The sequence below is a fragment of the Fistularia commersonii genome, chromosome 7, assembly GCF_037954325.1.
Source record: "Fistularia commersonii isolate RoL2024-O1a breed Wild chromosome 7, RoL_Fcom_v1.0, whole genome shotgun sequence".
Classification (NCBI taxonomy): domain Eukaryota; kingdom Metazoa; phylum Chordata; class Actinopteri; order Syngnathiformes; family Fistulariidae; genus Fistularia; species Fistularia commersonii.
The window spans coordinates 8,708,171-8,717,479 of record NC_141290.1 but is presented as its reverse complement, the minus strand read 5'-3'; the positions used below and the strand labels follow the sequence as shown (position 1 = coordinate 8,717,479).

The 9,309-nt window shown below is 47.1% G+C and overlaps 1 protein-coding gene across 1 annotated transcript; it reads left to right on the top strand.

Moving 5' to 3' along the window:
* Positions 1-6,386: 6,386 nt before the first annotated feature.
* mrps16 (mitochondrial ribosomal protein S16) lies at positions 6,387-9,028 on the top strand. Its single transcript, XM_086148821.1, has 3 exons — positions 6,387-6,576; positions 7,715-7,981; positions 8,224-9,028. Exons 1-3 carry the CDS (start codon positions 6,564-6,566, stop codon positions 8,373-8,375), a joined length of 432 nt encoding a protein of 143 aa, XP_086004947.1. The 5' UTR covers positions 6,387-6,563; the 3' UTR covers positions 8,376-9,028.
* The last annotated feature ends 281 nt before the right edge of the window (positions 9,029-9,309 follow it).

The following is a 9,309-nucleotide window of genomic DNA, read 5'->3' as shown; positions in this document are numbered from 1 at the left end:
GAACGTGGGGAGAAAAAAAAAATTCCAGTTTTCAGAAACTACGTCCTTTTCACTTTTTCAACCCAGAAATAAGCAGACATGTAAATCTGCCGCAGAAATATCAATTAAAGAGCCAAATGAGTGTGTGATAATGGGAAAGACCCGGAAGGGTGGCGGCGGCGTGGGGTGGGGGGGGGTTGAAGCAGGCTGTTCTTGTTTTTTCCTAGTAAAATATCTGGTCATCTGAGCGTCCCTAACTCAACTGTCACAGATCATTAGAGGAGGAACAACTCGCATTGGTATCCCGAAGAGCATGGGGTCCTCACGAGAGAGCGCCAGCCACAAGTGGAATCAATGTCACCGTTCAGATAATCACGCATCGCAGATTCACCGTGGAGGATGCATTCTGCCTGCCGCTTCTCGCTGCAAAGCGCCCATTCATTTGGGGAGAATTTCCGCAAAAACTTGGTCAACCCGGTGGTGATGCTCTCCTCGGGATATTTGGGCCCCGGCCGCCTGGAGAAGGCGCAGCCCGGTGTCACGCTGACCTTCGGGGACGCCGGATTGGCTCCCGCGGCTGACAGAGACGCATGTTTCTGGGCTGAAACGGTTCTCGTAAGGCTGCTTTTCTTTCCGATGAAAGATTTTTCTGTGAATACAAGGCGTGGAGTCAACCAATGTGATTTACCCTAAAGAATGTCACGCTCCAAAGTGCGCTAGCCCGGCTCAGAGTACGGCGGTGTACAATCGGTAGCTACGACAACATGGAAAAATACAAAGACCCGCACCGCCAGGAAGTAATCAGTTACTTCTAAAACATGAAGTTTAGTTCAAGCTTGTTTCAAATCCAAAGGCCCGCCGCTGACCCCCTCCCTCCCTCTGCATGGAAATTAGCAGCTGCTATCAATGTTGTGATTCAGGCTGTCTGGAAATCACATCAACATCAACAACTGCCCACTGTTAAATTAAAATCACTCAATAGTTTCAGACTCAATTGATTGTTTTAGTGGATTTTAGGGAGAAAACATCCACATTATCTGGTTCGGGCTCCGGAATATTTCCTGGTTTCTTTTAGCTGCTTTGCGAGTGGGGAAGACCAGACGGGCGTGTGTTTGCGGTCGCGGGCGGCTCGTCGGGAGAAAACCAGCCATATAATGACATCTGGGGCTTCGTCGTCAAGCTTTTCTTTCTTTCAACCGAGAAAAAAACAGAGCCCATTGAGCAGGAAAACAACCGACGGATCGCCGGTGGTGGAAATAACCCTGAAATGTTCCCGTCTCTGGAGGAGAAGCTGAACTCCATCATCAGGCTTGCTCAGACCCACGTACCCCTTGCAGGTATTTTTACCTCTCCATTCTTTCCTCCCATCTCCTGCTCTTCACCAAAACTCCACTAAGGACCTGCATGCAAAGAGGTAACACCGACCACCACAGGGGACAGTGTTGAGTTAAATCTGAAAACTTGTTAAAACTGAACCAAATGGCAGATCTTTTAGTATTTTTTGCAAATCGACGCGCCCATTTATGATGTGACATCAGTGGAGGTGGGGACACGGGTACGAACACTTCTTGCAGAGTATTAATTCTGTTTTTTTATTGATTTCGTGACTGATTAGCAGAGCCGCCGGGCAAAATGCATACGCAGAGATGCCCCCATCCCAATGTCATGAAGCGTTCAATGGCAACCACGGCCAGTCGTTGTTTGCCACGCTGCATCCGCTTTAGCCCTTTTTAGCAACAGATACCAAACATCTGCTTCTTCAACCGTCGCCACGTTCGCTGTCGAGCGAGGCCTCCCACTCTTCCTCTTCCTCCTACCGATTAAAAACCTTTGACTCTGAGCGGCGCCCCCGCGAGGACACACTGCCGAACATTCATTCCAGCCGGCAGGGTGTGTGGAAGGACAAACACGGATCTACTTTCTCCCCCCAGGTCTTCATTAAATCTCCAACCTACTGCAGACCATACCTCTTCCTCCACCATAAACACAAACTGGTTCTATCAGAACTAGATCTGGGATTATGCAGCAGCCGCCACCCTGATCTGGTCTCGGAGCGTGGCGTGCACGGAGGGTGAGACCTCACTGCTGAGGTCGCGGAATCACACCATCACGGTCAAGCCAATCTCTCCCATCTTGACGCGACCGGCTTCATTCGCCCCGCGCCTGGACAGCGGGATGTTTTCAGAGTCACAAACAAGGGGCTTCCAGAGCCTCTGCACTGACCTCGCCACTGACAAACATGTGTTTGTCTCTCACACTCACACACACACATACACACACACACACGAAAACAAGGCTTGCACAACAGCGGTGTGAAATCGCCACGTTAACAGGGGTGGGAATGGGTCAGTCCGGCTCCCAGTGTGACCCCGGCCCCCCTTCCCGAATTCATGGCCGCTCCCTGGAAATCGGTGTTTCAGTGCGGCGGGGGTGGGGTGGGCGGGGGGGTGGAAGGGGCTCTGAGAGGCTGGTCGGCATTCTGGAATATGAATTAGAGCCAGAGAGAGAAACCCAACATTTCACACATTTTGACAGCTGAGGAGCTGCTTTCCCTTCCCTCGGCCAGGGAATGATCAGATCGCGTTGAAAAGCCAGCAGAAAAAGGAAGCAGAGGAGTCACCGTCCGCTTAGTCATCTCCATATGCCACCGGACTGGCGGGAGGAGTATTTTCATAATGTCCTCAGATGGGCCCTGGAGATCCAACCCTGGATCTCACTGTTGGTTGTAGAGATAATAAGGTTACTATTTCACCTAGGTCTCGTGTTACACGTTAATTCACATGTTCGCCTGCCTGGGCTCTCTCTCCAGGTTCTCTCCGTGGGTCACAAATAGATCCAGCTATGTTCTCTGTGGGATGTTTCTGTGCCCTCACAGCATAAGATTCCTGGTTTGAATCAGACTGGGTTCTTGCTCTATGTGTTCTTTTCATGTTCTCCAGCCTGGGTTCTCTCCAGGTTCTCCCCATTCCTCCAATGGCTTCATTGAAGACTCTAAATCACTGTAAGTATAAGTGACAAGGTGAATGGTTGATGACTGACAGCTGAGCTGTTCAGTTAAGGCCCGCCCCCTGTCCCACTGTCAGTGACGATTGGCTTGAAATGGGGTGAAATTGACAGTGATGAGGCAGAAGGTCGAGATACTGTTTGCACGTTCACGTCTGCACAATAATCACATTTCAGCCGGCTCATGTTCTCAGTTTCTTCTTCACCCCTGGTTCTCTCTCCCAATGTATGAACAGGATTGAATGTCTCTGTCTCTCTCTCTCTCTCTCTCTCTCTCTCTCTCACACACATGCACACATTTGTTATTTTTCAGATTCTAATCACAGTCATCTAAATATCTCCACGTATCAGTGAAACCCTGTAAAATCAATTCACAAACTAAGCTAATGAATCCAGCCAGATGGTCCGATTGACCTCTGACGATTTGCCGCAAACTCAGACAAACTGAAGTTTGTCTTGTTTTTTTATGGATTTGGCTCTGAGACAGATCAGCTGACTGCACTCCAGGGGGCGCCGCTTTGTGCTGCGGTTCCTCTACAGGGGGGGAACCTTGGAGTCACCGCATATTCAAACCAACACCCTGGCCCTTCGTGTCCTCCTGATGGTAAGTGGCGACCAGGCTTTTCAGGTCTCGACCCCCCCCTTTAAAAAAGGTCCTCTGCAGCCGCTCCTCCCAGGATGGAATATTCCATTTACTCTCCATTGGGAGGTTCCAAAGACTCATCTAGAAACCGTAAACTGAGGCAAATCAGGAAACGAGAAACGTCTCACGCCCGAAGCGTCTCCTCTGCAGGACTCCGATTGAAACTCCACACTCCAGCGTGTTCTGTCATCTGTTCTGGGAGTTTCTCCGGGGGGTTCTCTCACCGCAAAATAGCTCGGAGCCGCCGCGTGGGTGCGGCTCGGTCACGACGAAGCCGGGGAAATGATCTGGTCTCACCTGGTGGGTACCGTAGGTCCGTCAGGTGACCCCGAGAGATCCGGGGCGTGAGCGTCTCCCCGACAGGCATCCCCTTGTCTTCAGCCTCCTCGGCGTCATCTCCATTATCCGCCCAGGAACATCTGGAGAACCTGGTCTGCTGTTAAGCCCCCGAGGCAGCAGAGACCTGGACGACAAAAAATAAGAATTGGCTTCAGTAGCCTGGTCACATTGCACATGTGAGGACATGCACATGCAAGGTGAACAACTAGTGGACAACAATACGTTACACGCAATGCTATAATACAAAGTGCAATGTAATTGAAGTAATGTTCTATGTGAGGAATGGGGTGAGAGAGGTAGAGCAAAGAGAGATAACATAATAACATTTCCAGCAGACAAAGTCACATTCAGGACAACATCAGTGATTTGACCGCTGCGTTTAACCATCGACCCAGGAACGTCTGTTTCAAGGACAATCCCTCTAAACCACCTGAGTGTGTATCACAGCATGACAGTGTGTGTATATATATATAGCAGGGAGAACAAGTATTTGATACACTGCTGATTTTTGAGTTTTTCCCCACTTACAAAGCATGCAGAGGTCTTTCATTTTTATCATAGATACTCTTCAACTGTGAGTGGTAGAATCTAAAACAAAAATCCAGAAAATTACATTGTATGATTTTTAAACAATTAATTTGCTTTTTATTGCATGACATAAGAAGCCCTCCTGTTTGCCACTCATTACCTGTACTCACTGCACCAGTTCGAATTCCCTATCCGTATAAAAGACTCACACAAACAAACTCCAACCTCTCCACAATGGCAAAGACCAGAGAGCTGTGTCAGGACATCAGGGGTAAAATTGTAGACCTGCACAAAACTGGGATGGGCTGCAGGACAATAAGCAAGCAGCTTGGTGAGAAGGTAACAACTGTTGGTACAATTATTAGAAAATGGAAGAAGTTCAAGATGATGGTCAGTCTCCCTCGGTCTGCAAGATCTCAACTTGCGGGGCATCAATGATCATGAAAAGGTGAGGGATCGGCCCAGAACTACAGGGTTGGACCTGGTCAATGACCTGAAGAGAGCTGGGACCACAGCCTCAAAGACAGCCATTAGTAACACACTATACCGTCATGGATTAAAATCCTGCAGCGCACGCAGGGGCCTCCTGCTCAAGCCAGCACATGTCAAGGCATGTCTGAAGTTTGCCAGTGACCATCTGGATGATCCAGAGGAGGAATGGGAGAAGGTCATGTGGTCTGATGAGACAAAAATAGAGCTTCTTGGTCCAAACTCCACTCGCTGTGTTTGGAGGAAGAAGGATGAGTGCAACCCCAAGAAGAACATCCCAACTGTGAAGCATGGAGGTGGAAACATCATTCTTTGGGGATGCTTTTCTGCAATGGGGACAGGACGACTGCACCGTATTGAGGGGAGGATGGACGGGGTCATGTATCGCAAAATCTTGGCCAACACCCTCCTTCCTTCAGCAAGAGGTTTGAAGATGGGTCGTGGCTGGGTCTTCCAGCATGACAACCCAAAGCACACAGCCAGGGCAACTAAGGAGTGGCTCTGCAAGAAGCATCTCAAGGTCCTGGAGTGACCTAGACAGTCTCCAGACCTGAACCCAACAGAAAATCTTTGGAGGGAGCTGAAAGTCCATATTGCCAACAAAGGTTTCTGTACCAAATATTAAGTTCTGTTTTTCTGACGAATCAAATACTTATGTCATTCAATAAAACGCAAATTAATTACTTAAAAATCGTACAATGTGTTTTCTGGATTTTTTTTCTATTCCGTCAATCACAGTTGAAGAGTATCTACGATAAGAATTACAGACATCTACATGCTTTGTAAGTGGGAAAAGCTGAAAAATCGGCAGTGTATCAAATACTTGTTCTCCCCACTATATACACACAGAGAATGTAAATTATCTACAATAGGGATGTCTATCGCAATGTGTAGTGTATGTATACACGCAATATATAAACTATTTACAGCAGTGATGTGTATAACAATATGTACTGTGGATATGTACATAGAATTTCTGTTTGCAATGAATAATTAATGAACTCCAAACTGGCTGAAAAATAAATCAAGCTAAAGGGAGTCGTCCTCTGAAAACGCCGGGAGACGTTTAGGTCAGCTGAGACGTTTTTTTTTTTTTGTAAACCAGCAACCAGAAAAAAACTAACAAACAGGCATGCAGGTCTTGGAAGGACAAGCAAATCAGAAGGTCACAAACAAACAGATAAAGATTAAATAAATATAAATGATATATAATAATAAAGAAAGACTAATTCTTAAAAAAATCACAACTTTTATTTTCATTGCTTCTTTTGTATCTTGATTTTTTTTTTCTTTCTTTGAATCTATGTTTGTTTCAGCTGATTAAATCCAGCGTCTAGTGCAACACCGCCATCTAGCGTCGGCGGATGTGTAAAGGCCGATACACCGACATCCTTACGTCACTTCCTGTTTCTATGCGGAGGGAAACATGGCTGCGCCCTGACTGCTGTCACCCCGCCGCTTCCGGATATTTTTTATTCTCTCCAGACGTGATTTCTGCGGGAATTACGTCAGCCTAATACCGCACTAATATCGTAAATAATATCGCAGTAATAATTCGTGTTCCAGCTTCCCGGGGGAAATCATGGTCCACTTATGTGAGTACTGGCAGCACTTTTGTCTGCTGTTGTTAGCTAGCACCAGCTCATGCTACTCATGCTCTCAAGGTCTGGCTAACACCCGATAATACCGGCTAATATTGTCCACCCGAGTCTGAGTAAACACACTCACACGTCGGCTCACCCTGCCAACCTTGCTGATGTCATTTCGGCGTATTTACCTGTCGTTTCCGCGTCGCTTCGACGTCTGAGGTCAGGGGTCAAACTGTGTCGGTCTGAGCATGTGCGCTTTTATAACCTCGCCGAAAAACACCTGTGACCTTGATTTTATTTTAATACATCCCCACACCACCGCCTATTTATTAATCCATCCGCTGAAGCAGTTCGCTTGGAAAATATAATACATTAAAATGAGTTGATGGCTAAATTCTTTATTTTATGAAAGATCCACAAGTATCTTGCAGCTGCTCAGCAGCTCAATGGTGCAGTTTTGTGCCTTTACGTCTGCGACTCATTATTCTTTCATTCATTTCTTATCTTTTCTACATATAATTAAAACACTTTAATTTCCAATATCTTTAAAAGGCTTTCAAAGTCTCTTGGGTTTTTCTCTGTTTGTTTGGTCAACATGTCCTAATTTCACTGATAATCCAATTGCGTCACTGGCAGCTCTTAAGGTTCAACAAACTGGAACCAACTAATATCCCAGCCCCAACAGCCAGCTTATTAACCAATTATTGATATTAATTATCAAAAAGTCATCGTAATAATGATAAGATAGTTCACATAGATCTTTTTAAATGTAGTTCACATAATGCTTTATGAGAGGTGCAGGAGATAAGTGAAAAAATATTACTGACAACATAAATATGAATATTATTCACTGAGTGAATCTAAATGTCAAAAATGAAATAGAATATGGTTAAATAAATACAGGCAGCGATGCAATGCCTGTATTTGCCTGTGTGCGATGTGTTGCGATGCTAGTAAAGTGACAGGTCCTGGGGACCTGAACAGCACATTTTTGGAGAACCAGCTGGAATGCCCCTGAGCTGCACTGGATCCTCATTTTGTGCCTGGTTCTGTTGGGAGGTCATCTTGAAAAGAAGTACTTCATGTATCAGGCGTGGGGTTTCTTACCGTGCCGACCCACCCTCGCCCCCCTTCCCTTCTGCAGCGTCGTACCTGCTGAAGAAGTACCACGGGGGCCATGTCGTGATCCGCATGGCGCTCGCCGGCCACAAGCAGGCCAACAGGCCCTTCTACCGCATCGTGGCCGCGTACAACAAGAGGTCCAGAGATGGCAAGTACATCGAACAGCTGGGCTCCTACGACCCTCTCCCCAACGTGCACAATGAGAAGCTCGTCAGCTTCAACTACGAGCGGATCAAGCACTGGATCGGCTGCGGGGCTCACCCGACCAAGCCGGTGGCCAAACTCCTCGGTACGTACTCCACCCATGGATGCAGACCGCTGTGGCTTGTTTTTTATTTGTTTGTTTGCAGGATGCCTTTTGATCTGAGGATGCCTCTCATCCTCTAAGCGCCTCCACTCCACTGCTCTGGATTTTTTCTAGAACTGCACCTGTTACACATATAAAGAAAAACACAATTTAAGAGTTTTTAAAAGTCATGAAAAGTAGTGAAAGATGCAAGACATTCCTCTCCCCCGGTTCTCTCTCTGCAGGGTTGGCGGGGTTCTTCCCCCTGCACCCCATGACGGTGACGGAGGCCGAGCGCCGGCGGGCCGCAGCCGAGCCGCTTCAGGGTGCGGCAGAAACACAGGAGGCCTCGCAGGTTGAACAGAAGTTGGCCGGAGGAGCGGAACTGTCCGTCTGACAAACTCGGGTCCCTCGGACGGCAGAGGAACCTGAACCATACATCGACTTGTCCTCGATCCTCTATAGCATCTGACGTGCTAACGTCAGCTGCTTGAACTTACAGTTTCATTTCTTTAATTCGACTGGATGGCGTGAACACGCCCGCTGCATCGAGTCCAGGATTTTTTTTTTTTTTCCCCCGTTTTCCTGATGTCCACAAGCCGAGCGAGGGATGAATGATATCAGAACATGTGTTTGGCCTGAGACTTCTGAAAAACCACATGCCAAACCTTTTCACCTTTCTTTTGATTTTGGAACACATGCAATGTTTGCTCATGCTAAACCCACAGTGACCATCAGTAATATCAAACAAGGAAAGGAAAAAGTCAGTAATGAGTAGATTTATAGGTGCGATAAGCTGCCTTTACAAGTCTTTGTTCCTTGTTACTTGATACCACGTTCTCCACCCTTGGAAGGAACCCTGTGATTCATCCACACGTGAACCGTGGTCCAAAGGGCTCCTTCTATGCGGCATGGAAAACCCCCCCCATTTGTTTTACAGCTGTATAATAATTTGGTCTAATTAACTGAAAGGGTTAGACTTCTTTATTTTGAAATCGTCATGGGAACAACCAGCATGTCCCAGTGAGGGAAATAAACGAGTTGATCAACTCTTTGCTGCAGGGGTGTCTGTCTTTTATTAGATTAGATTAGATTCAACTTTATCTTCATGATACCCGAAGACGTGCGGGTCAATATACTTGTCCCTTAACTCGTGTTTCAAGAGCTGGAAGTAAAACATTGTTGGCCTTGCTTTCTTTGAAAATCCTTCTCGGATTGGGCCTAGAGATACGGTGACTCGTGGCCGGCAGCTGCTGTGCGTCGTGTGAAGCTCCAACGGAATGGATCGGACCAGAGGATCTCTTACTGCCAATTGTCACAATGTTGAAGTG